Genomic DNA, 25,811 nt, shown 5'->3' on the forward strand with positions numbered 1-25,811 from the left:
CATAAAAATGATTAAAAGTGGTTACAATTTACCAAGATTCGCATACCCAGGACTATTTTTACAAACTCTTTTCCATTTCCATGTCAACTAATGTCCCTGCTTATGTGCTGGTTTGCGATCCACGGTATCCTCAACACACGTCGCACTAATTCGTTCCTCAAATTACATAGACCAGCGGATCATTATAAAACTGTTTTCAAATATTCAATGCTAATACAAACTTTAATCGTTCAAAACATTAAACAGTGGGACCGATCAACAACACAATTAGAGCTACAATTAATGCAAACCCTTCACTAGATTTTCATCGCAAAGCGGCTGGGAAAAACAATCAATCAATGTGGCATACGGGTTATTCTACTCAGTAATATGGAAGCATTCAAAGTCCTTCACAAGCTGACGGGATACTTCATGATTCTACTTATTTTAACTTCGCTACCAGTAAGCTGTACCAGTGGTTCTTCGTATTCTTTGAAAATTATAAAATATGTCTGTATCGATACGCCGTATAAAGTATCGACACTTCATTTGTGTAAAAGTATCCCGCGAAGAAACGAACCTACGATGATTTCCGTGTCTGTTCATGTCCCAAACATATACGATAACGTTATGGTGAAAATTCTGTTGTTCTATAAATTCAGTACCTATCAACCGTTCCTGATTACCATAGATCGAAACGGCTGTGAGTTCATTCGATATCCGCCACAATTTGGAATGGACAAGCATGTGTACGATATTATTGAAGAAACAGCCCCAGAACTACTAGTTCCTTGTCCAACGGGCGTAAGTAGTACAACAATAGTATACTGTAGCTGTAGTTCGGTGCTAACTCGCTTTCTTGTTGCAGAATCGTACCTACAACATTACTTGGTATCTTCAAGATCGTCACGCACCGAAGAACATTCCAGCAGGGGAATACAAATTTCAATTTAAACTGATAGTACATCCGAGCAACACCTTATTTGGGATGGATGTATATTTCGCAGTTCGTAATGCTGGAATTGTCTCATCGTTCATGGCACAATGATAAGAATAGAACGGACACATCTTCCAACACGTAAATATTGCTAGGCTTTGGATATTTATGATCGGGGCTCTTGAAAGTTTTCCTTCACATTGTACAACGCGTTACTGGAGAATCTTTCCTTTCTTGTGGTAAAGGTAATATTAGGAATGTACGTCCATACAAAATGATTAAAAGTGGTTACAATTTACCAAGATTCGCATACCCAGGGCTATTTTTACAAATTCTATTCCATTTCCATGTCAACTAATGTCCCTGCTTATGTGCTGGCTTGCGATCCACGGTATCCTCAACACACGTCGCACTAATCCGTTCCTCAAATTACATAGACCAGCGGATCATTATAAAACTGTTTTCAAATAATCGATGCTAATAAAAACTTTAATCGTTCAAAAGATTAAACAGTGGGACCGATCAACATCACAATTAGAGCTACAATAAATGCAAACCCTTCACTACATTTACACCGCAAAGCGGCTGGGAAAAACAATCAATCAATGTGGCATACGGGTTATTCTACTCAGTAATATGGAAGCATTCAAAGTCCTTCACAAGCTGACGGGATACTTCATGATTCTACTTATTTTAACTTCGCTACTAAAAGATCTACCAGTAAGCTGTACCAGTGGTTCTTCGTATTCTTTAAAAATTAAAAAATATGTCTGCATCGATACGCCGTATAAAGTATCGACACTTCATTCGTGTAAAAGTATCCCGCGAAGAAACGCACCCACATTGGTTAATGTGTCCGTAAATGTCCCAAACATATACGATAACGTTATGGTGAAAGTTGTGTTGTTCTACAAATTCAGTACCTATCAACCGTTCCTGATTACCATAGAAGGAAACGGCTGTGAGTTCATACGACATCCGCCACAATTTGGAATTGAAAAGCATGTGTACGATATTATTGAAGAAACAGCTCCAGAACTACTAGTTCCTTGTCCAACGGGCGTAAGTAGTACAACAATAGTATACTGTAGCTGTAATTCGGTGCTAACTCGCTTTCTTGTTGCAGAATCGTACCTACAACATTACTTGGTACCTTCAAGATCGTCACGCACCGAAGAACATTCCAGCAGGGGAATACAAACTGCAATTTAAATTGATAGCCCGACCCGATGTCACTTTATTTGCAATTGATGTATATTTCGCAGCTCGTAATACTGGAATCGTTTCCGCATTTAAGAATCATTGATGAGTAGAACAAAGGTACATCTTTGAACGAAAACAATTATTACGTCGTTTTATACATTGCGTTTCGAACTACTCGGCAAAGCCTGCCATAACTGGTTTACTAGACTTAGATTTACCCCCTTCTCCTAATTATCAGTCCATGTGGCGTGGGAACGGTTCAGAGACCTTAAAGCCGTGCGAGAGAGACCGATCATGCCTACAGAGTATTATGTTATTGCACTGGACAGCAAATTGCACCTGCAAAAAGACTCTAGTATTTCTCGTAACAGAGTCGTTTATTAGTGTTAGATATCTTTTTACGGTCGATAACGGTCGTGTTCCTGTGCAATAGCGAATGTTTAACCGCAGAACAACCGAGAATGTCCGATCTAAAAAGAACAATGACCGAGAGAAACCGAACTCAGTGAAGTAAGCTCAGTGAACGAGGACGTGATTTTTTAGCTCCTAGGATTAAGGCAAATCCAAGTCATTTAATTTGGCAAATCAAATCAACTACTATGCTAAAATAAGTCATTTATGTGTGCTTTACTGTAATCGCGCAATGTTTCATGCACTGCATAGAACGATGTTACAAATCGAAACAATTAGACTGACGGATACAGATGTTCATTATAAAACCATTAAAAGAATACATCGCATGAAAATTGATACACTAACAGAACATCAGAACTGATAAGCATCGCTGCATGAACTATATTTAAGAACTATGCAAATCAATCAATTGTGCAGTATTTTCAGTGACATGGGATCATTCGGATTACTTTGCAAACTGATGAGTTACTTGCTCATTTGTGTTGCTTTAATTACACTGATAGTAGATATCCCAAAAAACTGCGCCGAAAATTCTTCGTATTCTATATCCGTTAGAAAATATGTCTGCATCGATGCACCATACAAGGAAACGATACTTCAATCCTGTAAAAGTATCCCGAAGAGAAACGCACCTACCATGGTTTATGTGTCTTTAGATGTTCCAAAATTGTACGATAAGGTAGTATTGAAAGTGATAATGTTCTACAAATTCAGCACTTATCAACCATTCCTGATTTCTATCGAGGGAAACGCTTGTGAATACGTTCTGCATCCGCCACAATTTGGCGTAGAAAAGCACGTGTACAATGTTATTGAAGAAACACTTCCAGAGCTGTTAACTCCGTGTCCTGCGGGTGTAAGTAGTACACATATAATTATCTATCCTGTGTTTGTAGTTCAATGCTGATGTTTGTCTTTTATACAGAATCATACCTACAACATTACTTGGTACTTTAATAAACGACACGCGTTGAAGAACGTTCCAGCAGGGGAATACAAACTGCGATTCAAACTGTTATCACATCCAGGCAACACCTTATTTGGAATGGATGTATATATCTCAGTTCGTAATACTGGAATCATTTCCAGTTTTATGACCCAGTAATGAATAATATGGCAACTTAATATATACAACCTTATCTTCTAATGCGTGAATAGTAGCGAGTTGTTTTTATTTCTTCTGGAGGTATGATCCAACGGTATGAATGTCGAATCCAGCTTCTTGGGCCTTTTTTAAAAATTTTTCTGCCTAGTGCATTAATTTTTTCCCTACCGTTGCTTTAAAACAATCTAATTTAAGTTATATTATTTCATATCTGTTGGGAAAAATTCGAAACATGACAGCAGCTCGCTAAACCTCCTGTGTCAAAACGACAATTATTATTCAAATAAAAAACGCACTCTATTAGACTAGCGTACGTGGAATTAATAATAAAACCTTTTCCAAAACCAACTGGAGCTAATTACATGGCATAGTATAATTACCTGAACATTACAGTTAATCGCTGGCAGAGCTACGCTCAAGTAAACATCTCCACAAACGAAAAAGCAATGATTAATTCAAAAATACTTATTCGTTCCAGTGAAATGGGATCATTCGGATTCCCTTGCAGACCCACGAGGTACTTGATGGTTGGTGTTATATTAATGTTGCTACTAAAAGACACATCAACAAGCCGTGCCGGTGATTCTTCGCATTCTTTGAAAATTATAAAATATGTCTGTATCGATACGCCGTATAAAGTATCGACACTTCATTTGTGTAAAAGTATCCCGCGAAGAAACGAACCTACGATGATTTCCGTTTCTGTTCATGTCCCAAACATATACGATAACGTTATGGTAAAAATTCTGTTGTTCTATAAATTCAGTACCTATCAACCGTTCCTGATTACCATAGATCGAAACGGCTGTGAGTTCATTCGATATCCGCCACAATTTGGAATGGACAAGCATGTGTACGATATTATTGAAGAAACACTTCCAGAACTACTAGTTCCTTGTCCAACGGGCGTAAGTAGTACATCAATAATGTTTGTAGTTTTATTTCGACTGTAACTCGCTTTCTTGTTGCAGAATCGTACCTACAACATTACTTGGTACCTTCAAGATCGTCACGCACCGAAGAACATTCCAGCAGGGGAATACAAACTGCAATTTAAATTGATAGCCCGACCCAATCTCACCTTATTTGGGATGGATGTATATATCTCAGTTCGCAATACTGGAATTGTCTCATCGTTCATGGCAAAGTGATAAGAATTTCAAAAAATTTAAACGATCCTAATAGAACGGACACATCTTCCAACACGTAAATATTGCTAGGCTTTGGATATTTGTGATCGGGGGCAACGCGCTACTGGAGAATCTTTCCTTTCTTGTGGATCAGTATTTAAATATTTGGAATGTACGTCCATAAAAATGGTTAAAAGTGGTTACAGTTTAACAAGATTCGCATACCCAGGGCTATTTTTACAATCTCTTTTCCATTTCCATGTCAAGTAATGTCCCTTCTTATGTGCTGGTTTCCGTTCCACAATATCCTCAACACACCTCGCACTAATCTGTTCCTCAAATTACATAGACCAGCTGATCATTATAAAACTGTTTTCAAATAATCGATGCTAATAAAAACTTTAATCGTTCAAAAGATTAAACAGTGGGACCGATCAACAACACAATTAGAGCTACAATTAATGCAAACCCTTCACTACATTTACACCGCAAAGCGGCTGGGAAAAACAATCAATCAATGTGGCATACGGGTTATTCTACTCAGTAATATGGAAGCATTCGAAGTCGTTCACAAGCTGACGGGATACTTCATGATTCTACTTATTTTAACTTCGTTACCAGTAAGCTGTACCAGTGGTTCTTCGTATTCTTTGAAAATTAAAAAATATGTCTGTATCGATACGCCGTACAAAGAATCGACACTTCATTCGTGTAAAAGTATCCCGCGAAGAAACGAACCCACATTGGTTAATGTGTCCGTAAATGTCCCAAACATATACGATAACGTTATGGTGAAAGTTGTGTTATTCTACAAATTCAGTACCTATCAACCGTTCCTGATTACCATAGAAGGAAACGGCTGTGAGTTCATACGACATCCGCCACAATTTGGAATGGACAAGCATGTGTACGATATTATTGAAGAAACAGCCCCAGAACTACTAGTTCCTTGTCCAACGGGCGTAAGTAGTACAACAATAGTATACTGTAGCTGTAGTTCGGTGCTAACTCGCTTTCTTGTTGCAGAATCGTACCTACAACATTACTTGGTACCTTCAAGATCGTCACGCACCGAAGAATGTTCCAGCAGGGGAATACAAACTTCAATTTAAATTGATAGCCCGACCCAATGTCACCTTATTTGGGATGGATGTATATATCTCAGTTCGCAATACTGGAATTGTCTCATCGTTCATGGCACAGTGAGAAAAATTTCAAAAAAATTAAACGATACATCTTCCAACACGTAAATATTGCTAGGATTTTAATATTTATGATCGGGGGACAACGCGCTACTGGAGAATCTTTCCTTTCTTGTGGATCAGTATTTAAATATTTGGAATGTACGTCCATACAAAATGATTAAAAGTGGTTACAATTTACCAAGATTCGCATACCCAGGGCTATTTTTACAAACTCTTTTCCATTTCCATGTCAACTAATGTCCCTGCTTATGTGCTGGCTTGCGATCCACGGTATCCTCAACACACGTCGCACTAATTCGTTCCTCAAATTACATAGACCAGCGGATCATTATAAAACTGTTTTCAAATATTCAATGCTAATACAAACTTTAATCGTTCAAAACATTAAACAGTGGGACCGATCAACAACACAATTAGAGCTACAATTAATGCAAACCCTTCACTAGATTTACATCGCAAAGCGGCTGGGAAAAACAATCAATCAATGTGGCATACGGGTTATTCTACTCAGTAATATGGAAGCATTCAAAGTCCTTCACAAGCTGACGGGATACTTCATGATTCTACTTATTTTAACTTCGCTACCAGTAAGCTGTACCAGTGGTTCTTCGCATTCTTTGAAAATTAAGAAATATGTCTGCATCGATACACCGTACAAAGAAACGACACTTCATTTGTGTAAAAGTATCCCGCGAAGAAACGCGCCGACGATGGTCCATTTAATATTGCACGTTCCAAAGTTGTACGATAACTATAAAGTGAAAGTTACGTTGTTCTACAAGTTTAGTACCTATCAACCATTCTTGATTACTATCGAGGGTAACGCTTGTGAATTTATTCAACATCCGCCGCAATTTGGATTTGAAAAGCATGTGTACGATATAATTGAGGAAACCCTTCCAGAGCTGTTAGATCCTTGTCCAACGGGCGTAAGTAGTACAACAATAGTGTTCTGTAGTTGGAGTTCGATCGTAATTTGCTTCGTTTTTTTTTTGCAGAATCGCACCTACAACTTTACTTGGTACCTTCAAGATCGATATGCGCCAAATCACATCCCAGCAGGAGATTACAAACTGCAATATAAAGTGGTAGCAAAAACCAATGTCACCATGTTTGGAATGGATGTATTTTTTGCAGTTCGTAACATTGGAATCGTTTCCACGTTTATGACCAGATAATAAAAAACAATTGGTAGCTCACAATACAACACAACAACAAACATACAACGTTTTCTTCTTGTAAATGAATATTACACTCCTTGATTATATTTAAATGGAAGACATTGTTTGGCACTAAAAACCAAAATATTTGTAGAACTGTGAAACGCTCCGGCATAAATGGAGCAGTGGTAAGAGTAGCACATTCCGACACCACATCGAGAACACATCTCCATTTTATTGCCGCTTAGCAATGTGCGCGTACTATTAAAATGCTTAATTACACTGACTGATCATATGTACGAAACTCCAAAGTTGATAATAATTACTGAATAATAACAGGAAGTGGTTCCGAACGCGAAAAACAGAACAATTTTTTGCTTTAAGAAAAAAATACCTACAGCGAAAAGGTCAAATAACTAGAATATGCCACAATCTCCCGAATACACATGCAACATGAGAAGTTAAGCGGCAAAAGTACTAAAAGCCCGTGCAAATTGAACTATTTTTAGAATTTTACACAGCGATGAAGAAGATATTCATTGTCATAATCATTTCCAAATGACCACAGCAAATGCAGAACTTCTATTTTTATTTTTAAACGACTTGAGAACTGATAAACATCGCTACCAGAGCTGCAGGCAACTGCATGAATATTATAATGTGTAACAATAACTGGTACAAACAGTACTTTCGATCCAGCGAAATGGTGTCATTTGGATTCCTCCGCAGGTTGACAGGGCATTTAGTAATTAGTATTGTTTTAACTTCGATACTAAACATTGTGTCACCTAGCAACACGGGTACTGCTCCGTATTCTTTGAAAGTTAAGAAATATGTCTGCATCGGTACACCGTACAAAGAGTCGACGCTTTATTCGTGTAAAAGTATCCTGCGCAGAAACGCGCCCACTTTGGTCCAATTGACATTAAATGTTCCGAAACTGTACAGCAACGTTGTAGTGAAAGTTATGATGTTCTATAAATTCAGCACTTACCAGCCATTTATGATCACTATAGTAGGAAACGCTTGTGAATTCATTCGACATCCGCCTGAATTCGGTATTGAAAAACACGTGTACGGTGTAATTGAGGAAACAGCGCCAGAGTTGCTAGCTCCGTGCCCGATAGGGGTGAGTAATGCAAGCAAACTAAAGCTGGTGTTTACTGTTTTAATTTCCTACTCGTTTCCTTCTTGCAGAACCGTATCTACAACATTACTTGGTACCTTGAAGAACGACACGCGCCGAAGCACCTTCCAGCAGGGGAATACAAAATACAATTCCAGCTGACAATCCAACCCAACGTCACCTTATTTGCGATGGATGTATATGTCGTAGTTCGTAATGTTGGCATTGTTTCCACCTTCATTACCAAATAATTAAATGGCTTTTACTATTGCACAGAGTTAATGTAAGTTGCTGTATTTCAAAGCTAGTTTGATAAATTGGGTATTCGACAGTGTTTTGCTTTTAACTGAATGAGACATAATCCTAACAAACATAATCCCTTTAAATATTGGCTTCATCGACTTGAAATTACGAAATGAATTGCGTTCTTGCATTAGCCATTGTATTAAAGGTGTGCCATCCTCATACGAGATACGGAAATAAAACGAATAGTTGATGTCCTTGGGTACGAAAGTGGCCCCTTGGTTTCGTACCACTCCCAGAAGAATATTAATAGAAGAAGATCGTCGGAGCCTCGTGTTGCTTCAACAGAGGAAGCAGACACTTAGGTAGATACTACTTTAGGCAGATCTTCCTCAATAGTAACAGACCGGGCAATTCGTTGGTTACATTATCAGATAATCCCTGGAATCTCTGAGGAAATAAGTAAGTGACTTCTCATCTTATTTTTGAAAAAAAGGCTGACATTATTTTTTATTGTTAAAGGAACGGCCAGGTGAATTACACCTGACAACAAATTACTGAGGAGATAAACCTAATGATAGAATTAGAATGAGATTAAAAATAAAATTAAAAGAGCAAATTACAAAGCAAAGCAAAGAGTTTCCAAAAAGTAATATGAAATTAGTTTTTTTAGAAATACCTTTAGTGTAGGCATGGTAGGTCCAGATTGAGATGGAGTGAGGGCGATGATGCGTCCACCAGAATGGCCTGTAGTGTAAGCGGTTTCCTACTGGAACTCCTGCAGCAGGCAAAGACCGCGAAGCGGTTGTTGCGCCGTATAAATAAGCAAGCAAGTGGAGTGCTAAAATCTCAAATTTATCTAACTTTTTGTATTAACATTAACAGAACATTCGACCATCAGTCATTACGAACACGCTTCGAAAAAATTGTCAGAACATTTGAACTGATGAACGTTGGTATAAAAGCGATTATTAAGTGAAATCTGTCATCAATTCTATACCGCAAACCAAACAACGCAGCAAATAGCTAATTCTACTCAGTGAAACCGGATCATTCAGATTACTCTGCAGAGTCCTCGATCAGCGTATGAAAATTATGTTTTTTTTATATAAATTTAGCACTTATCAACAATTCCTGATTGCTATGAAAGTATACGCTCGAGAACTTATTCTACATCCACCACATTTACGCATAAATAAGTTCGTGTGCGGTATTGTTGAAATAAAAAAAAACAACTCCACATACCCTGTGTTTGTACTTTAACTCTAACTTGCTTTTTTCTTGCAGAATCGATCGTACCTACTACCTTACGTAGTACCTTCAAGATCGACACGCGCCTAATCGACACACGCCAACTTCGTTATATTTGCAACGGCTGTATACGGCGTTGTGCGTAATAATGGAGTCGTTCCCGCTATTAAGTTCAAGTAATGAACATACTGGTAGTTGACAGCACAACAAAGCAACAAATATACAAACATTTCCTTAAATAGGTGAATATTACAACTCTTACTTTTAGTTAAATGTAAGACATTGAGTTCCAGGAATTCGGTTCGGTGAATTGAACACATTACAGAAGGTGTGGTTTTGATTTTATTCGTCTGCTTTTACTTTTATGTTATAATAAACAAAACAAAACTAGACGTAGGCACAACTGTGAATCGTTCCGACATCATGTGCGCGCCTTTGCAGGCCACGGCGCGTTAACATTCCGTATACGGACCTAAGATTGGTAGTGAAGCACGTTTATGTGGGAGCTCCTCACAGTTCAGAGGGTTGTTGATCAGATTCAAGTAGTCGAGCTCCTCCGGCAGATTACTCATGTTCAATTCTTTCACATTGTTATCATACAGATATATTGCTTTCATCGAGTGCATAGGTCTCAGGTAGACGTCCGTTATGTTGTTGTTCGAAACAAACAACTCACTCAATCTTATGGGCACCTCCCCTTCCGTAGCGTTCAAAGTGATCAACTGATTTTTCGATAAATCCAGCAAATTAAGATTGTTCATCAGGCCGAATGCGCTGAAATTTACGTGCACCAGACTGTTTCTTGCCAAATGAATCGCCAGCAGCGTTGCGTAGTAGTCCTTACAGCTAGGTGTTTCAAGTTCCTGTTCCGTCTCCTCTAGCTTAATGTAGTACTGACGCCATGAACAAAATCCATCTCCACTACCGTGTTCTAGTGCATCCAACGATTGGGTGTGATTCTGAGACGGAACATGCGCATACAAGTCGGTCATGTTGTTATTTTCCAAGAAAACATTCTTCAAGTTGCTCATCGTTGCCATTGTGCCAAAATCTAGTTTCTTGAGCAGATTATCGGAGAGAAATAATTCTTCCAGCTTTTCGCAGCATACCACACCGGGTGAAATCGTAATCGTTTCGATCCTGTTGCCTACCAGATACAGTAGGGAAACGGTGGAATTTTTCAGTAGGTCAAAGCTAAACTCGGTGAGCTGCGAATACGTTATCCAGAGTATGTCCAATCCGTACAGCTTCGATACCGTGGGTGAGACGACACGCAGCGACGTGTACTCTGCTCGGAAATCTTGCATACTAAGGTTGTCTTCGAAATGCACATCTTCAACCTCCGTGCTCTTCACATGCACCACACTGGGGCTCATCTGTGGAGGGAAAACTACTCGCGTCACATTCGAGTTGCTTATCAGCACCTTCCAGGGCTTTATGTTCGACAGTGCGTTTGTTAGATTGAGCACATCGATGGAGGCCATATCGAAAATTAGCTCCTCGGTGGTGTTCGCCAGAAAAGAATAGTTTTTAGGTTCGCTTGCGCTGGTGAGATTGACGATCGTGTATGAACCATTCGACCCACCGACCTGCGCAATAGCCGTTGAGCTCGTGCCGAGTTCGAGCGTGATCGTCACACAAAACAACAGCACAATACTAAACGAAAAGCGCACGATTTATAGTAGCTAGAAATAAGGAGTATGTTCACTGCATACGCACCTTCCTAATCGCAACATCGTTTTGGAACAAAAGTCACTCCAAGCGATTTTGCACGAAACGCGCCGTTCGGACGAATGATGATCGTCCGTAGCTATCCTTCGCATTTTTATAAACACCACCGCGCATCCGACTGGACGGTAATTTACACATTATTTTCAAATTTACACTCTAATTGCGCAGTTTTCAGGCAAGCGTGTGAGGAGTTTGATATGATTTTAAGTGATGTGATATGCATGTAAGGCTGTTGGCTGTTATTGCAAAAGTTGAAAATGGAGCTTCAGCTAAAGAGTTGTTAATTGTACAAATCGCACTGCGCTTGCTGTGTAGGTCAAGATCGACCCTAGATTATCTCACAGTAGACGTTTTCTTCATGATAAATATCATCATTTTCACTTAAATTAAACAATGTAACAACTCAAAAATAGGATATTCTGGGAAACACATCACACATCATTAACCTTCATTAGAACACTAATGCCACTCGCAAAACAGCGACTCGTACGATAGCGTATTACCGTTTCGTCATGATATCGTTGATTGCATTAAAAATGCATAATTGATCGAGGCATTGCATGTCTCCACGCGTCCACTTAATCGTCACCAAACGGGCAACGTCGCTCAAACACTCAAACATCCCACATCGGTAGTGCCGGTGTCCGTATTGCTTCATAAAGCAGTGCGCTAAAAATAAACGCACTGTATGAACATAAGCAGGGCCGGCCTGTGTGGAAATTTGCCTTCCCTTTTTTCTTCTAAGCATAACGCACACAACGAGCCTCCCAGTACGCATTATGCGTGTTGGTGAACATCTCATTGGCCATAATCTGCGATAAAATGAATGACAAAAGAAGAGCGATTGCTCCGGCACGTTGCTTCCTTGTTGGCAGTGGAGTAGAACAGTCTGAGATTAGATTTCGCAGCGGAATCACACTGTTTTTCAGGTAGCTTTTAGTGCGACAATGACAACACTAGCACTAGACGATGTGCTCATCGAGATTGGTACGTTTGGAAGATTCCAGCTTCGGCAGTTTCTGCTAATGATATTGCCGCTCGTCTTCAACGCTTTCTCCAACCTGTCCTACGTGTTTACTGCGGCCGATCTTAAGTACAGGTGAGCTTGATACTCTGTAAGCACACCACAAAACACACACACACGTTGGTCACTCATTTTGGTGATTTGTTTTCAAGATGCTACATACCGGAGTGTGAGAATCGCAGCGATGCAGTGTACCGAACCGAATGGTTACAGGCGGCAGTGCCCTTCGAGCGCAACCAACCGGCCGGGTGCGAACGGTACGAACCGCTTGTAAACATCACCAGCGACTATTTACAATGCCAAGCGTCTGATTTCAACAACTCCGCTATCGCGCGGTGCTTCGACTTTGTGTATGAAGATAAAGCGGCCACAACGATTGTGAATGAAGTAAGTGATCGTTGCCGTTTTTTTTATGACCAAACCCCGGAACAGCTGATGGTGCGAAGCAAACGTACGATGTGAGATGAGCTGCCTTCATTGGTCGCAAACATATCTCGCCGCCGCCGGCCAATGGTTATTGCGAAACGGCACTAATAAGCCTTCTTTTCCGTTCGCTTTCAGTTCAACTTGACTTGCGATGAGAACACGTGGAAGATAACTCTGGTGGGCACGATACACAGTGTCGCACAGGCGCTAGCTCTCCTGCTCGGAGGTTTATTTTCGGATCGATACGGCCGCAAATGGGCCTTGCTGCTCTGCATCGGGCTCGGTTCGACCCTTGGCATCGTACGATCGTTCTCGGTGAACTATGAGATGTTTTTGGTGTTTGAGTTTCTGGAACCGCTGCTCGGTTCGACCATGTACACTACAGCATTCATCCTTGGCCAGGAGCTCGTCGGTCCGAAACATCGCGTATTCGCCAAGAGCCTGTGCCTGGTCGTGTTCGCCCTGGGGGAAGCGGTAATGGGAGTTATTGCAATGTTCGTGCACAACTGGCGCTACTATCTGTTGGCCCTGTTTGTGCCGGGCCTGGTGTCGCTTTCCTTCCTGTGGATTACGGCCGAAAGTGTCCGTTGGTTACTTTCCAAGGGCCGGAACCGGGAAGCCATCATCATACTGGAAAAAGCTGCCAGCACCAATCGTCGGACGCTGTCTGAGAGCACGCAAAAGTATTTCGCTACCAATGACTATCAGCGCGAATCTCCTCAGCCGCCGGTGCATTCTTCTTCCTTTTTCGACCAGCTCGCTGAAGTGTTCCGATATAAACGACTGATCGTACGGTTAGCAATCTGTTCCTTCTGTTGGTTCACTAACGTCATGGTGTACTACGGTCTCACGTTGAACTCTGTCACATTGGCGGGTGATAAGAACGTTAATTTCATCTTGATAACGCTTGTCGAAATACCTAGCGCGGTGAGCATGAACTTCATACTGAACCGATTCCCACGACGAATGACACAGTTCGTGTCGCTAGCACTATGCGGCATCTTGTGTTTGGTAACGCTAGCCATTCCAGAAGGTAGTTGATCTTCCGGTACCTTCAAAGTCTGTAATTAATCGGTAGTTGATCCTTCTTTTTTTTTTTTAAACTTACAGATGACAGCTGGATTCACACGGTCATGTTTCTCTTCAGCAAAATGGCAATATCGTTCTCCTTCGGCGTGCTGTACATCTACACAGCGGAAATTTTCCCCACAAACCTGCGACAAAGCTTACTGTCCATGTGCTCCATGATCGGCCGGCTAGGGTCCATAGTAGCACCGCAGATGCCGCTGCTGACCAAAGTTTGGAAACCACTACCGATGACCTTGTTCGGGTCGATTGCACTACTATCAGCATTCACAATTCTAGAATTCCCCGAGACTGGCAATATTCGGCTGCCAAACACAGCGAGCGAGGCGGAAAATCTCAAACAGAGCAGTTCAGACAGCGATCGTTCGGAGAACGAATAAAACACTCTGCAATGAGCTACCATAAGTGTACTGCTATGCTTATTGTTGTTAACCTACAGTATACAAATAAATTACAGACCACTTAAGCCATTATAGACCATCGACATACTAGTTTGATCTATATTACGGAATCCATAACAGTGTTCACTACTGATAATTGCCAATGACACCCGGACGATCTTTACCTCTCCTAGACCAGCAATCAGCATTGATCGGACAACACTAGAAACAACTGCTGAATCATTAACCACCAAACAGTTGTATGCTTGCAAGATCCTATTCGTGCAGTCCTGTACTGGACAGGAATCTCTGCTACTTAACATACCGGTACGGGTACAAACATGGAAGGGAGTCAAGTCGCAGATTAGCTCAGCTTCGCGAAAGCGACTGCTACTGAAGTGATGTGTTGGTAGTCTGGAGAGGGTTCAAATTGACTTTATAATGATTAGACGTTATCAGACCCAGCAAGTAGGGCTGTGGGACAGCTGATAATCATTCAAATGATTTGCTCTTTGCTTTTATCTCTAAATGAATTTGGATTCAAACACTATTTGCTTTAGTTAAAAGGGGGTCTCTGCACGCGGAACCTAGCCAAGCTACTTACGAATATTCTCATTTACCGTTCGTAGTGTTCGTTCGACTCTCCTTAAGAGTGGTGTAAAGTGAAATCAATCAAATTCAATTAACACGCCGCCGATAATAAAACAATATTAACTTACGCCCGACGCATTCGGCGACGCTTCTCACGGTTGGCGCGGAGCACGCGCAGTGAGCATCGTGACGGCAGACCGGTTGTCAGATAGATGCCAGTCGAAAATAACTTTCATTCATCTGGTGGATGAAAAACTCACCGACGACAGACCGTCGTTTTAGACTCTCGTGAACCGGCACGCTGTTGTGCTCGCGTGCAGTACACCGTATAATTCAACGCTGTCATCTGCTGTCACGTGGAAAACGTTCTATAAAGTAAAAGTGCTACATACAATCGCTGATAGAACATCTGTGCAAACGGTCATAATGCCTCAATCCGAGGACGATGTGGACTTGGACGAAGTGCTGCACGAGATCGGTCAGTTTGGATTGTTTCAAATGAAGCAGTACGGGCTGATGGCACTGCCGATTATGTTCAACGCCCTCTTTACGCTCAGCTACATCTTTACGGCCGGCAATCTAGAGTACAGGTTGGTGCATTTTGCAAACCGTGCAGGGCCCGAGCCCTTGCTACTCTCATCTGGTTGTGTTTTGTTTACCATTCGCAGATGCTTGGTGCCGGAATGTGAACTTCCTTCTACCGACGTTTATCAACCGGGTTGGCTGAATGAATCGATTGGGCTACATTCTGATGAGCGTTGTCAACGGTTCCAATACCTGCCGAACGACACGCTCCAGCACGAGGAGTGTCTGAGTGAGCATTTCAACACTTCTGCCCTGATTGCGTGTGATAGATTTGTTTACAGAACCAATGAAACTACAATAGTGCGTGACTTTAACATAACCTGTGCGCAAAACGATTGGAAACTCACGCTGGTTGGCACGGTCAATAACGTGGGACAGTTTGTGGCACTTCCAATCGCCGGGTACCTATCGGATCGGTTCGGTAGAAAGTGGATCCTTTTGGTGAGTGTAGCCGGTAGTGCAGTGTTCGGTCTGCTGCGCTCGTTTGCAACCAGTTACGAAATGTTTATCGCGATGGAGTTCCTTGATCCGGTGATCGGTTCCACCATGTACACAACGGCATTCATTCTGGCGCTTGAACTCGTGGGTCCGAAAATGCGCGTCACCGGTAATAACATCATTTCCTGTGCTTTTTCCTTCGGCGAAGCGCTGCTTGGTTTGCTGGCCATGTATTTCCGCGATTGGCGCACGCTGTTGCGCATTTTGTACATTCCCGGCCTTCTGTCACTGCCGCTGCTTTACACAACCGCGGAAAGCGTACGGTGGCTGTTGTCTAAAGGCAGAAAAGATGAGGCATTTAAAATATTGAAAAAAGCCGCTACCGTCAATGGGAAATCACTGTCCCAGGTTGCATTGGCCAAGTTTAACTCCACTGACAACAAGAGCAACTCGGCGAAATCATTAGACAGCAAAACGTATGCCCATTTAATGCGCGAGGCTCTAAACAATCCTGGCCTAGTGTTGCGTGTCATCAACTGTTCCTTTTGCTGGCTCACCAACACGATGGTCTACTTTGGCCTAAGTCTCAATTCCGTGTCACTGTCGGGCAACAAATATCTAAACTTTATTCTCGTGTCCCTGATCGAGCTTCCCGGATTCTTTTTGATGCAACTAATTCTCGATCGAGCGGGGCGCAAGAAGACACTGTTTGCAACACTTGTCCTCAGTGGACTATTCTGCATCATATCCGTATTTATTACTGGTATCGGTAAGTAGCTGCCACAGTTCGTTCCATGGCTTGTATTAATTTATGCTATGTCATGCACCTTTCAGATGCACCAGCCCTTAACCTGACGCTCTTTCTGCTCAGCAAACTTAGCATTACGATGGCATTCGGCACGCTGTACATCTACACGGTGGAAATGTTTCCCACCAACCTGCGCCAAAGCCTCCTCTCCACGTGCTCCATGTTTGGACGGATCGGTTCAATGATTGCACCGCAAACACCGCTGTTGGCTAAATTTTGGACACCGCTGCCGATGATTTTGTTCGGCTGTCTCGGCATTTCCTCCGGCATAGCCGCACTTCAATTTCCCGAAACGCTGAATAACGAACTGCCAAACACACTCGAAGAAGCAATGAATATGCAATCGAATAACATTCCCGCAACCGATAGGTGATCCGACGAGTATCCTTTTTTATAATAAATAATGCAATTTTCTAAACGCAGCCTAGATTCCTTTCGTTCGCATCATTCGACCACTCTCATTTGTTGCATCTCTGTCGTTTGGATTAATTTTTTAGACGTTCGTAAACTACCCTTGTGGTACCACATCCAAACGAGCATTAATCCGGAAATGAATGTGCCCAGCCCAAACAACCAGTACGTGCCAAAGCGTACGTACACTACCACGGCCGCCGGCCCTATTATGCGCGTTACACCACCGATGCTTGTGTACAGCGCCATCCAGTTACCCTGCGGCCGTGTGCCCAGCAATTTTGATAAAATTGTTTGACTAATCGCTATTCCAACCGAAAACGATATACACAACATGGTGTACGAAACGGTTAATTGATATTGATTGATCGGAGGGATGAAATTACACCATTCCTGTTCCACGGGGCAACCGCCAACGGTGGTTCCGTTAGCAGAGGAACTAGACATCGGGATTGTTTTGCTACCTATCGGTATCATTACCACTTGACTGATAAAGAGCGGCAAAATGGCAAAAAACAGAAACACATTGTGCTCTTGAAACCGTTTGCATAACTGGGGCAACAGTAGGAACACTGCGCATGAGCATAAAGTTCCGCCGGTCATTAAAATTCCCAAGTAGTACAGAGATTCCTCGTGGCTCCATCCGAACTGATCAAGCGATATCGGTGAAAGGGCCCTAAAAAGAAGGATGATAAAAATGGGACTCATTATTTGCATGTCCAGTCAAGCCTGTTGGTAATTGAAAAGAAAACCACACATACGTTTGAACAGATACGTAGAAAAACATCAGCACACTGTAGCCGATCATGACCGTCCAGATGGAGAACATTTTCAACGGTTCGTACGTGTCTGCCGCTTTGCTGCGTCCTGTGGTTTTCATTGCTTCCTGGGCAGCAATAGTGCGATGAACAAAGCAGGACGGATTCAGAAGTACGATGTAAGCTACTCCACCGATCGCACAAATCCAACCCGCCATGGTGTACATGTTAATCCGCAAACCGTACCACATCAATCCCTCCTTGCCGATCGCTGATAGTCCCGCCTGGATGATGGGGCCGATTGCAAGCCCGAAGGTCTGAGCCAACGAGCTCATCGAGATGGCACCCGTGCGTTCGGACAGCTTGGTGGCGGTCGAAATGTACGCTCGGCTTAGAGTATTAATTGATGTCGATATGCCAAAGACAAATCTCGAGCACAGCAGGACGTACTTCCGATGTGGCGTTGGAAAAAGCTCCACGATGCTGTACAGTGCGTTGGCAAACACAAACAAAGCTGTTAGTAAAACAAACGGCACTCGGATTGATGATAATCGGTTCGAGCACCAGCCGATAAGCGGACTAAAAATTAGCTGACCAGCCGGTGGTGCCGCAAAAACGACACTCAGAAAAGGTTTCCCAACCGTCGGATCCATCTGGGTGAGGAAAAATTCTTAATTATCGGAGTGTTTCCTCTTCCACATCAGCATATCGTATGGCCCCGTATTCTTACGTCTTGTAGGTAGGGCCAGAGCCCCGTTGTCACCACGCCAAACGACAGAAACATTAAAAATCCACTTAGATACACTAATCTTATCGTGATCCATCGCTGCCGATATTCGAAGTCACTCTCCAGCTCGCTTATACGGTCCTTTTCCGTCTGTACGACGCGCAACCAATTTCCGATCGATGCCATGACCGTGAGCCACAAAAACGAAATGTGCACTGTTCACTCAACCGTTCAAAAATCCGTCGATACTACCGTTCCGCTGTTAGGCAAACTTGTTGAACTAGCAGTCATATTTTGCAATCAAGGTAAGGAGAAAGCACTCACTAACATGATCCAAAGGGCACGCAAAATTTAATTGGATTCACTCCCCACGCCATAACGTTGCCGATAAATCAAACATCGCCATTCTTACGATCCGGGCGCCCGCGCGGAGAAATCGCACATGCGTACGAGCGCTACGTTCGATCGACACTAAGTCAAGAACCAGTTTTGCTTAGAAGCGCTAGAAGTCTCATCGGTATGGCAATTGCAGTGCCCGCTAAATCTACCCCCCCCTATGCTTGTTTTGGTCATGTTTGCCCTTCAGTTTACTACCGGCCTGTTACAACTTATCAGTTAGACCGGATTATTGCACACACGTCGCCGGCACTGATACTCGGTAGCAATCAATAGCGGCACTAGACTGGGCGAAATATTTCGGAATGACGAACCACAATCTAGCTGATAAGGAATTGATGAGATCCGTTTTGTTTGTTTTTTTTTTTTTCAATGCAAATATGCTTCATTCACTGCTGCTTTCTTCAGCAACCTGCACTCTGCTTGCACTTTTCGCTTACCGACGAGGAAAATATCACAACAAAACACCGCTTCCTTTAACCACTCTAATATAGATAATTTGAGCAAATAGTTGCTTGCCAATTGTGTGTAACGCTAGTCGGATCAGCTGTCTCCAGTTGCTTTGGTATTTCCATTAAGCTGCTGATCAGTAGCTTCGTCGGCTGTCTTTTTTTGTTCTGCTGTATGCTCCTGCTTCGCGATCACCGCCACTAGCTCTTCTCCCTTACAACTTACGTCGTACGGGATGGGAACTAATCGTTGCCTAATGAGTACAAAAAAAAGAATGCTTAGTTGCTATCAACACCGTAAGGATCTTGAACGATAGTGTGATCTTGCCGTACCTCATTTGCCACAACCATAGCATAGTAATCGCCATCATGACCGCCGTACTGCCAAACGTCCAGTACAAACCGTACTTGGTGTAGATGGTCGACAAAAACACAGGGCCTAGTGCGCGCGACAGGCAGCCCGACCCGGTCATTATGCCCATCCAGGTACCTTGAGGACGTGGTCCAAGAACTTTGGAAAAGATAGTGGTAATCAGCGTAACCCCTATTGGATACCCGATAGCCGTGAAAGCGTAACCTATGAGGAACTGACTGATGGTCATCCCTCTCGTGGTTTTGCACCATTCCTGGGTTGGAGGACAGCCTAACAAATCCTTCAAGTCATCCGTTGTATTCGGGCCCGTTGCGGTGATCAGTCCACCATAATCAAAATCCACTCTGGTCAAGTTCGAACGTACGTCTGTAAAATTGGACCCGTAAACATACGCCGACGCGCTGTCCTCCATTCGCATCGCCGTTAGCGTTTCATTTTCCGCTAGTGCTAGCTTTGGTGGGCTATCACTCATCGGGATGTAGACGGCGCGCCCTAACACCATGAGGAAAAAGCCACCCCATATCAGAACCTGCTGCTCCGGAATCCTCTTGCATAATGGATCAATCATGAGAAAAACGGCACTCGCCAATATCGCCCCGACAGCCATAATCCAGGCCATATAGTACAGCGCTTCGCCCTTCGTCCAGGCGAACATATCCATCGTGAGCGGCGTGGCCAGTCTGTGGTGGTAAATGGGTTAAAACAAAAATGTTAGTAAAAAGGTGCACACGATGCAATGGCGCTTTCCAGCTTCGGTAGCGTATAACGTACGTTTCGAGGAATACGAAGTTGAAGACCAGAATGAAAAATGCACATATCAAGGTCCAGGCAGATAAATAATCAGGTTTCATCGATTTCCACGTTTCCTTCTCCGACTGCAAGCCCTGCTGCATCATGGCTTCGCGGGCAGCGATCCGCTTTTCTTTGAACACGAACGGTAAGAACAGGCAAAAGTTCAAGATGCCCATAAAGACGTTAATCCATCCAGTGGCGGTGTACATATTGAGGTGTAATTTGTTTTTGATAAGCGGCAGTCCATCTTCGCCGAACATCGTGACGGCTCCTTGCAGCACCGGTCCAACGATGAATCCAAGCGTTTGTGCGAGCGATACCATCGATACCGCGCTGGTCCGCTCCTTTACCTTGGTGGCCGCCGAAAGGTACGAACGACAGACAGCCACACTTGACGAGCTGATCCCGATGAGGAAACGCGAGTACAGCATCCAATATTTTTGATGCGTAGGAAACAGCTCGAGACACGCGTAGATGCCACTGGCGATGGAAAACAGCGCTAGCGAGCACAGCAGTGGTAGACGGATCGATCCTAACCGATTGCCCCACCAGCCGACGAGCGGGCTGAATATCATTTGTCCGACAGGGTTCGCACCTACGATCCATCCCAAGAATTCCTTGCCGGCGTGAGGATCTAGCTAGTCGTTGAAGTTCAGATCAGTAACGTTTGCAATGAGCGTTCACATTTCCCCCTTGCTTCTCAAACATACCTTGTCTAAATATGGCCACACTCCCGTAAGGATTATGCTGAATCCTAGTGACATTAGAAACATCGTATAATAAATAATGCGCACCGACGTCCAGCGTTCGGTGTACTCAGTCGCCGTTTCCAGCCCATCGTCCAAGTCATTCTTGGAGGGTTTTTTGAGCAAACACTTCTTTAATCTCTCCATAGCTGATAATATCACTCTGCGCTACGATCTACGCTGTCGAAAAGAAGGTTTTGTTAATAAACCGCTTGATCGTGATCTATTATTTGCAACTGCAATGGGAAACGGCTGTTGGGTTGTTAGTTGAATGCAACACTACGTGGCTGTACACGTCTGAGCCTCATGTTATCCACATACTTCATGCAGGAAATGAGGCCTTTGTTTAACGGGATCTTAAACAGGGCACGGTTCAAACTACAAATAGATATCAACTATAAATAGTTGCTGCTTAGCAGCAACGTACAGTTAAGTATGCACGGTTATCACATTGCACATTCTGCTGCTATACACTTATTCTAAGAAGTTCACGTATTATGTTAGGCAAACAGCCATTAAGTTAGCCCTTACCATTTCTTGGTGGTTGTTAATCGCATTCCGTTTTTCACACTGACTGATCGCAAACTGAATAAATTCTAGTTCAAATCACTTACCTTAAGTTCCGTTCCAATTGAAAAAGCTACGATCAAACTGTGCGCAATCCGTTCATTCGACGCATCTACCACTGCGCTCAATCGTCAGCATAAGCCAGCAACATACTAGCAGCTCCCAAAATTACATAAAACTGAAGAAGCCTTCTATTGATAACATTAAATCGGACAGTTTGAGCCGTTATCTAATCGCGACGCAGATAACCTTGCACATTGCCGAAGTCAACGAACGGGGTGTTACAACATTCCGCGGGTTCAGTTCATTGTTTACAGCACTGTGGCAATATTATTTAAACAACTAGTTAAATAGCAAAATAAATTTTGTTTGCTTTTTTTAACTACGATCGTTTTGACAACACAGTGACAGTTTCAGCACAATTCCAGCTGTTTTCTCACTTTCTACTGTTCAAGCAAACATGCTGCTCACTCGAGCAGATCCTTCTCATTTCGTAAAATTCAGAATTCAATGAATCTGTAGCAAGTCGTGCAACAGATTTGGAAAATCATTCATTTTCCTTTGTTTTACTGTGCTTAGTAGCGAAAATTGCTGTTTTCTTCATTTTTCAAGTTTGAGTTTTATTTTCATTTTCCAGCATGTCCAATTTCTCATGAGGAAAGCCATTTGTGCGTTCTGCTGAAGCCTCCAGCACGGACTTGTAAACCAACGAGAATGCCAATCTGTGGACGACAGCTCGTAAACACGAGCGCGTGAGCAGCTGTCATATTTTGCCGCTACCAAAAACATTAACAAACTTTGCCGAGCTAAAGTATTGGCGTAAAAAAGTGAATTTCGCATTTAATCATGTCCATTGGCGTACCAATCAAAGTGCTGCACGAGGCGGAAGGCCATGTGGTGACCTGCGAGACCATCACCGGGGAGGTGTACCGTGGTAAGCTGATCGAAGCCGAGGACAACATGAACTGCCAAATGACGCAGATCACCGTAACCTACCGGGATGGACGCGTCGGTAACCTGGAGAATGTGTACATCCGCGGTTCGAAAATCCGGTTCCTGATCCTGCCCGACATGTTAAAGAATGCACCCATGTTCAAGAAGCAGGGTGCCAAGACAGGGACGGCTGGGCGAGGCAAATCAGCTATACTGCGAGCACAGGCTGCTCGGGGCAGAGGTCGTGGAGCCGGCGGCGGTGGAGGTGGGGGTAGAGGCGGCAACAAAGGAGGATGGCAAGGACAAGGACAGCAATCTTCCGGCCGTGGACGCGGAGGATTGTAGAAGCATTCGTCTACACCACTGCTTAGCTTATAAGAATTCATGTTAGGGCTACGGGCCGATATCAGCTCGCTACAAAGCTAACTTACATTCAGGATAAGAAGAAATCGAGAATTGCACGACAGCATTGACTGAACCGGACAGTTCCGAATTACTGATACACGGATTGAAATGGTGGAAACGTGTAGCTACCCGCATATGATAACTCGCTAGAATCATAAAATGGAATGAATACAATCGAAATGAACTGAAAATTTCGTAAAACAATGTGTTTTTTTAAAGAGGCTATAACAATCGAATCCACAGACAAACGGAACCATTTCGATTAGACTAAACTAATCATTACAACATACAATGGTATCCGTTAATGTAGCGAATTGGCTGTAATTTGTTTCCCACAACAAAATTACATACAGAGCAAAAGGAAATAATTCACCCCTAACACTGAAAAAGGTGGATTTCAAATAGGGTGGTGAAAATGGGAAAAGGCACAATCGCCGTAGAACAGCACAAATGTCAAAATGAGTATAACGCCCGGCAACATAAACAATACGCGACAACATCAACTGATAACAGAAACACGCAATTAATTTTTCCAAATATCGCCACCTTCCAGTGATCTTTGTCCGAATTCGATTCACATTACATGTATTCATTGCTGAGCAAACGGACCGCACAACTATTGTGGCAATCGTCGTACAGCAGCAACATTCGCGCGATGGCTACACGAAGCCAGGCTCGTATTGCCGTAGCTCAAATGCGGTCCACCAATGATAAGCAGCACAACTTCGCACAGATCCAAACCATCACGGAGCGCGCAAAGGCCAATGATGTGCAGGTAGGTGTATGGTTCCCTTTCCTTCCATTCCGTTCAATATGACGTGCGGCATTTAGTTTATTTTCTTTCCAGAATGTTGCGATTTCGTTGGAACTCATCGTGAAGAAACATTGAACTTGTCCGAACCACTGACGGGTCCCACCGTCGAACAGTACCGGAAGTTGGCCCGCGAACAAAATGTGTGGCTCTCGTTCGGCGGGATACATGAGAGCATCGTCGAAGAGACAAACTCCGGCCAGCAGGTGAACAACATCTACAACACACACATACTGATCAACAATGCTGGGGAGCTGGTGGCAAGCTATCGGAAACTGCACATGTTTAACGTCGTTACGCCCGAGTTTAAATTTCGCGAATCGGAAACAGTCAAATCCGGGCCGACGTTGGTGCCACCGGTGGAAACTCCAATCGGACGGATAGGACTCCAGATCGTAAGTGATGCATGAGTGTGTTTCTTTCATTGCTTACAATCAATACGTTTGTTTCTTTCTTTTCGCAGTGTTATGATATGCGTTTTGCAGAGGCGAGCACAATATTAAGGAAACAAGGAGCGGAAATCCTCACCTATCCGTCCGCTTTTGCTATGTCGACGGGGCGCGCCCATTGGGAAGTGCTACTGCGAGCGAGAGCTATTGAAAATCAATGCTTTGTTGTTGCGGCCGCACAAATCGGGTTTCATAACAAGAAGCGCGAAAGTTACGGTCACGCACTGATAATCAACCCCTGGGGAACCATCGTTGGAGAAGCTGGCGCCCAGGATCTAGATGTGGTCGTTGCGGAGTTAGATTTTGGCAAGCTACAAAGTGTACGAGCCAATATGCCTTGCTTCGAGCACCGTAGGGACGACGTGTACAACTTATCGACGCGTGTAGGCCTTCCGTACACGGCTAGCACGGCCAGCGATGCGAAATATTCGTTCGGAGGCATAGATATACCGCCTGAAACGATTTTCTACGTATCTGAGCATTGTTTCGCTTTCACCAACATTCGCTGTGTTGTGCCAGGACGTAAGTGGACTTCTATTAACAGCGACAACTCATAAGCCTATTTTTTATTCCCCACATTAATCACTTCTTTTCAGATGTGCTCGTGTCATCGAAACGAGCTGCAGCTCGTCTGCCGGATCTTAATCCGGCGGAAATATCCGATTTCTTCCAGACCATTTGCAAGGTGGAAAAAGCAGCAGAACGATTGTACGATGCCACTTCGTCCACCGTCACGGTGCAGGATGGTCCGGACGCCGGTCAGACCGTTTTCCATGTGCACTGTCACATAATGCCGCGCCATGAAGGTGACTTCCCGGAGAATGATCAAATCTATGGTGAGTTAAACCGGCACGACAAGGAACCGGAACGGTTGCGACGGCCAGTTGCAGAAATGGCGGAAGAAGCAGCTCGTTTTCGTGATACAATGTCGAAGATGGGTTTGTGAGTGTGATAGATTGATTTCCAAATAAATATTTCTAGCGTTATTTAAATGTAATATGTTTAACATTTTAAACAGCCAGTTCTGGCAATTTTTTCCCCCTTTTTACATAAACAATTTAATCAATTGTGGCAGCCTACAACACGCTAATCAAACCCAAATTATTCATACTTTCATGAAAGCTTCATTGGGATTCTTTGGTATCATGACGAATCAGCTATTCCAACTGGAA

At 43.2% G+C, this 25,811-nt stretch overlaps 13 protein-coding genes across 13 annotated transcripts; 11 read left to right on the forward strand and 2 right to left on the reverse strand.

Moving 5' to 3' along the window:
* Window positions 1-369: 369 nt before the first annotated feature.
* Window positions 370-1,027, forward strand: LOC128718796 (uncharacterized). The gene is made up of 2 exons (XM_053812411.1): window positions 370-783; window positions 848-1,027. The coding sequence occupies exons 1-2, from the start codon at window positions 370-372 to the stop codon at window positions 1,025-1,027; spliced, it is 594 nt and encodes a 197-aa protein (XP_053668386.1).
* A 525-nt stretch (window positions 1,028-1,552) lies between these two features.
* Window positions 1,553-2,222, forward strand: LOC128718797 (uncharacterized). The gene is made up of 2 exons (XM_053812413.1): window positions 1,553-1,978; window positions 2,043-2,222. The coding sequence occupies exons 1-2, from the start codon at window positions 1,553-1,555 to the stop codon at window positions 2,220-2,222; spliced, it is 606 nt and encodes a 201-aa protein (XP_053668388.1).
* A 741-nt stretch (window positions 2,223-2,963) lies between these two features.
* On the forward strand, window positions 2,964-3,638 carry LOC128718798 (uncharacterized). The gene is made up of 2 exons (XM_053812414.1): window positions 2,964-3,389; window positions 3,459-3,638. The coding sequence occupies exons 1-2, from the start codon at window positions 2,964-2,966 to the stop codon at window positions 3,636-3,638; spliced, it is 606 nt and encodes a 201-aa protein (XP_053668389.1).
* Window positions 3,639-4,162: 524 nt separating this feature from the next.
* On the forward strand, window positions 4,163-4,789 carry LOC128718799 (uncharacterized). Its single transcript, XM_053812415.1, has 2 exons — window positions 4,163-4,546; window positions 4,610-4,789. The coding sequence occupies exons 1-2, from the start codon at window positions 4,163-4,165 to the stop codon at window positions 4,787-4,789; spliced, it is 564 nt and encodes a 187-aa protein (XP_053668390.1).
* A 527-nt stretch (window positions 4,790-5,316) lies between these two features.
* LOC128718800 (uncharacterized) lies at window positions 5,317-5,974 on the forward strand. Its single transcript, XM_053812416.1, has 2 exons — window positions 5,317-5,730; window positions 5,795-5,974. Exons 1-2 carry the CDS (start codon window positions 5,317-5,319, stop codon window positions 5,972-5,974), a joined length of 594 nt encoding a protein of 197 aa, XP_053668391.1.
* Window positions 5,975-6,488: 514 nt separating this feature from the next.
* Window positions 6,489-7,151, forward strand: LOC128718801 (uncharacterized). Its single transcript, XM_053812417.1, has 2 exons — window positions 6,489-6,902; window positions 6,972-7,151. The coding sequence occupies exons 1-2, from the start codon at window positions 6,489-6,491 to the stop codon at window positions 7,149-7,151; spliced, it is 594 nt and encodes a 197-aa protein (XP_053668392.1).
* A 685-nt stretch (window positions 7,152-7,836) lies between these two features.
* LOC128718802 (uncharacterized) lies at window positions 7,837-8,510 on the forward strand. The gene is made up of 2 exons (XM_053812418.1): window positions 7,837-8,262; window positions 8,331-8,510. The coding sequence occupies exons 1-2, from the start codon at window positions 7,837-7,839 to the stop codon at window positions 8,508-8,510; spliced, it is 606 nt and encodes a 201-aa protein (XP_053668393.1).
* Window positions 8,511-12,431: 3,921 nt separating this feature from the next.
* Window positions 12,432-14,400, forward strand: LOC128718803 (organic cation transporter protein-like). The gene is made up of 4 exons (XM_053812419.1): window positions 12,432-12,583; window positions 12,661-12,895; window positions 13,070-13,967; window positions 14,045-14,400. Exons 1-4 carry the CDS (start codon window positions 12,432-12,434, stop codon window positions 14,398-14,400), a joined length of 1,641 nt encoding a protein of 546 aa, XP_053668394.1.
* Window positions 14,401-15,417: 1,017 nt separating this feature from the next.
* Window positions 15,418-17,195, forward strand: LOC128718805 (organic cation transporter protein-like). The gene is made up of 3 exons (XM_053812420.1): window positions 15,418-15,581; window positions 15,660-16,777; window positions 16,849-17,195. The coding sequence occupies exons 1-3, from the start codon at window positions 15,418-15,420 to the stop codon at window positions 17,193-17,195; spliced, it is 1,629 nt and encodes a 542-aa protein (XP_053668395.1).
* A 71-nt stretch (window positions 17,196-17,266) lies between these two features.
* On the reverse strand, window positions 17,267-18,904 carry LOC128709196 (major facilitator superfamily domain-containing protein 8-like). Its single transcript, XM_053804180.1, has 3 exons — window positions 18,722-18,904; window positions 17,995-18,644; window positions 17,267-17,909 (listed from the first exon to the last, which is right to left on the reverse strand). Exons 1-3 carry the CDS (start codon window positions 18,902-18,904, stop codon window positions 17,267-17,269), a joined length of 1,476 nt encoding a protein of 491 aa, XP_053660155.1.
* Window positions 18,905-19,657: 753 nt separating this feature from the next.
* Window positions 19,658-21,621, reverse strand: LOC128707167 (major facilitator superfamily domain-containing protein 8-like). The gene is made up of 4 exons (XM_053802114.1): window positions 21,439-21,621; window positions 20,708-21,366; window positions 19,897-20,616; window positions 19,658-19,817 (listed from the first exon to the last, which is right to left on the reverse strand). The coding sequence occupies exons 1-4, from the start codon at window positions 21,619-21,621 to the stop codon at window positions 19,658-19,660; spliced, it is 1,722 nt and encodes a 573-aa protein (XP_053658089.1).
* A 1,263-nt stretch (window positions 21,622-22,884) lies between these two features.
* On the forward strand, window positions 22,885-23,319 carry LOC128706837 (small nuclear ribonucleoprotein Sm D3). The gene has a single exon (XM_053801778.1). The coding sequence runs from the start codon at window positions 22,888-22,890 to the stop codon at window positions 23,317-23,319; it is 432 nt and encodes a 143-aa protein (XP_053657753.1). The 5' UTR covers window positions 22,885-22,887.
* Window positions 23,320-23,962: 643 nt separating this feature from the next.
* On the forward strand, window positions 23,963-25,585 carry LOC128708097 (nitrilase and fragile histidine triad fusion protein NitFhit). Its single transcript, XM_053803055.1, has 4 exons — window positions 23,963-24,154; window positions 24,211-24,585; window positions 24,654-25,161; window positions 25,236-25,585. The coding sequence occupies exons 1-4, from the start codon at window positions 23,963-23,965 to the stop codon at window positions 25,583-25,585; spliced, it is 1,425 nt and encodes a 474-aa protein (XP_053659030.1).
* The last annotated feature ends 226 nt before the right edge of the window (window positions 25,586-25,811 follow it).

Source organism: Anopheles marshallii, chromosome 2 (genome assembly GCF_943734725.1).
Source record: "Anopheles marshallii chromosome 2, idAnoMarsDA_429_01, whole genome shotgun sequence".
Taxonomy (NCBI): Eukaryota; Metazoa; Arthropoda; class Insecta; order Diptera; family Culicidae; genus Anopheles; species Anopheles marshallii.

Bases quoted from the DNA above. Each gene is read 5' to 3' on its own strand.
- LOC128718802 (XM_053812418.1), top strand. From the start codon at position 7,837: ATGGTGTCATTTGGATTCCTCCGCAGGTTGACAGGGCATTTAGTAATT. The intron at 8,263-8,330 runs GTGAGTAATGCA...TCCTTCTTGCAG, and splicing joins TAGCTCCGTGCCCGATAGGG to AACCGTATCTACAACATTAC.
- LOC128718801 (XM_053812417.1), top strand. From the start codon at position 6,489: ATGGAAGCATTCAAAGTCCTTCACAAGCTGACGGGATACTTCATGATT. The intron at 6,903-6,971 runs GTAAGTAGTACA...TTTTTTTTGCAG, and splicing joins TAGATCCTTGTCCAACGGGC to AATCGCACCTACAACTTTAC.
- LOC128718797 (XM_053812413.1), top strand. From the start codon at position 1,553: ATGGAAGCATTCAAAGTCCTTCACAAGCTGACGGGATACTTCATGATT. The intron at 1,979-2,042 runs GTAAGTAGTACA...TTCTTGTTGCAG, and splicing joins TAGTTCCTTGTCCAACGGGC to AATCGTACCTACAACATTAC.
- LOC128718803 (XM_053812419.1), top strand. From the start codon at position 12,432: ATGACAACACTAGCACTAGACGATGTGCTCATCGAGATTGGTACGTTT. The intron at 12,896-13,069 runs GTAAGTGATCGT...GTTCGCTTTCAG, and splicing joins CCACAACGATTGTGAATGAA to TTCAACTTGACTTGCGATGA. The intron at 13,968-14,044 runs GTAGTTGATCTT...TTAAACTTACAG, and splicing joins AACGCTAGCCATTCCAGAAG to ATGACAGCTGGATTCACACG.
- LOC128718805 (XM_053812420.1), top strand. From the start codon at position 15,418: ATGCCTCAATCCGAGGACGATGTGGACTTGGACGAAGTGCTGCACGAG. The intron at 15,582-15,659 runs GTTGGTGCATTT...TACCATTCGCAG, and splicing joins GCCGGCAATCTAGAGTACAG to ATGCTTGGTGCCGGAATGTG. The intron at 16,778-16,848 runs GTATCGGTAAGT...TGCACCTTTCAG, and splicing joins CATATCCGTATTTATTACTG to ATGCACCAGCCCTTAACCTG.
- LOC128718800 (XM_053812416.1), top strand. From the start codon at position 5,317: ATGGAAGCATTCGAAGTCGTTCACAAGCTGACGGGATACTTCATGATT. The intron at 5,731-5,794 runs GTAAGTAGTACA...TTCTTGTTGCAG, and splicing joins TAGTTCCTTGTCCAACGGGC to AATCGTACCTACAACATTAC.
- LOC128718798 (XM_053812414.1), top strand. From the start codon at position 2,964: ATGGGATCATTCGGATTACTTTGCAAACTGATGAGTTACTTGCTCATT. The intron at 3,390-3,458 runs GTAAGTAGTACA...TCTTTTATACAG, and splicing joins TAACTCCGTGTCCTGCGGGT to AATCATACCTACAACATTAC.
- LOC128718799 (XM_053812415.1), top strand. From the start codon at position 4,163: ATGGTTGGTGTTATATTAATGTTGCTACTAAAAGACACATCAACAAGC. The intron at 4,547-4,609 runs GTAAGTAGTACA...TTCTTGTTGCAG, and splicing joins TAGTTCCTTGTCCAACGGGC to AATCGTACCTACAACATTAC.
- LOC128707167 (XM_053802114.1), bottom strand. From the start codon at position 21,621: ATGGAGAGATTAAAGAAGTGTTTGCTCAAAAAACCCTCCAAGAATGAC. The intron at 21,367-21,438 runs GTATGTTTGAGA...TTCAACGACTAG, and splicing joins TGTGGCCATATTTAGACAAG to CTAGATCCTCACGCCGGCAA. The intron at 20,617-20,707 runs GTACGTTATACG...TTACCACCACAG, and splicing joins AACTTCGTATTCCTCGAAAC to ACTGGCCACGCCGCTCACGA.
- LOC128709196 (XM_053804180.1), bottom strand. From the start codon at position 18,904: ATGGCATCGATCGGAAATTGGTTGCGCGTCGTACAGACGGAAAAGGAC. The intron at 18,645-18,721 runs GTAAGAATACGG...TTCCTCACCCAG, and splicing joins TCTGGCCCTACCTACAAGAC to ATGGATCCGACGGTTGGGAA. The intron at 17,910-17,994 runs GTATGTGTGGTT...CCTTCTTTTTAG, and splicing joins TTCTACGTATCTGTTCAAAC to GGCCCTTTCACCGATATCGC.
- LOC128708097 (XM_053803055.1), top strand. From the start codon at position 23,963: ATGTATTCATTGCTGAGCAAACGGACCGCACAACTATTGTGGCAATCG. The intron at 24,155-24,210 runs GTAGGTGTATGG...TGCGGCATTTAG, and splicing joins CAAAGGCCAATGATGTGCAG to TTTATTTTCTTTCCAGAATG. The intron at 24,586-24,653 runs GTAAGTGATGCA...TTCTTTTCGCAG, and splicing joins GACGGATAGGACTCCAGATC to TGTTATGATATGCGTTTTGC.
- LOC128706837 (XM_053801778.1), top strand. From the start codon at position 22,888: ATGTCCATTGGCGTACCAATCAAAGTGCTGCACGAGGCGGAAGGCCAT.
- LOC128718796 (XM_053812411.1), top strand. From the start codon at position 370: ATGGAAGCATTCAAAGTCCTTCACAAGCTGACGGGATACTTCATGATT. The intron at 784-847 runs GTAAGTAGTACA...TTCTTGTTGCAG, and splicing joins TAGTTCCTTGTCCAACGGGC to AATCGTACCTACAACATTAC.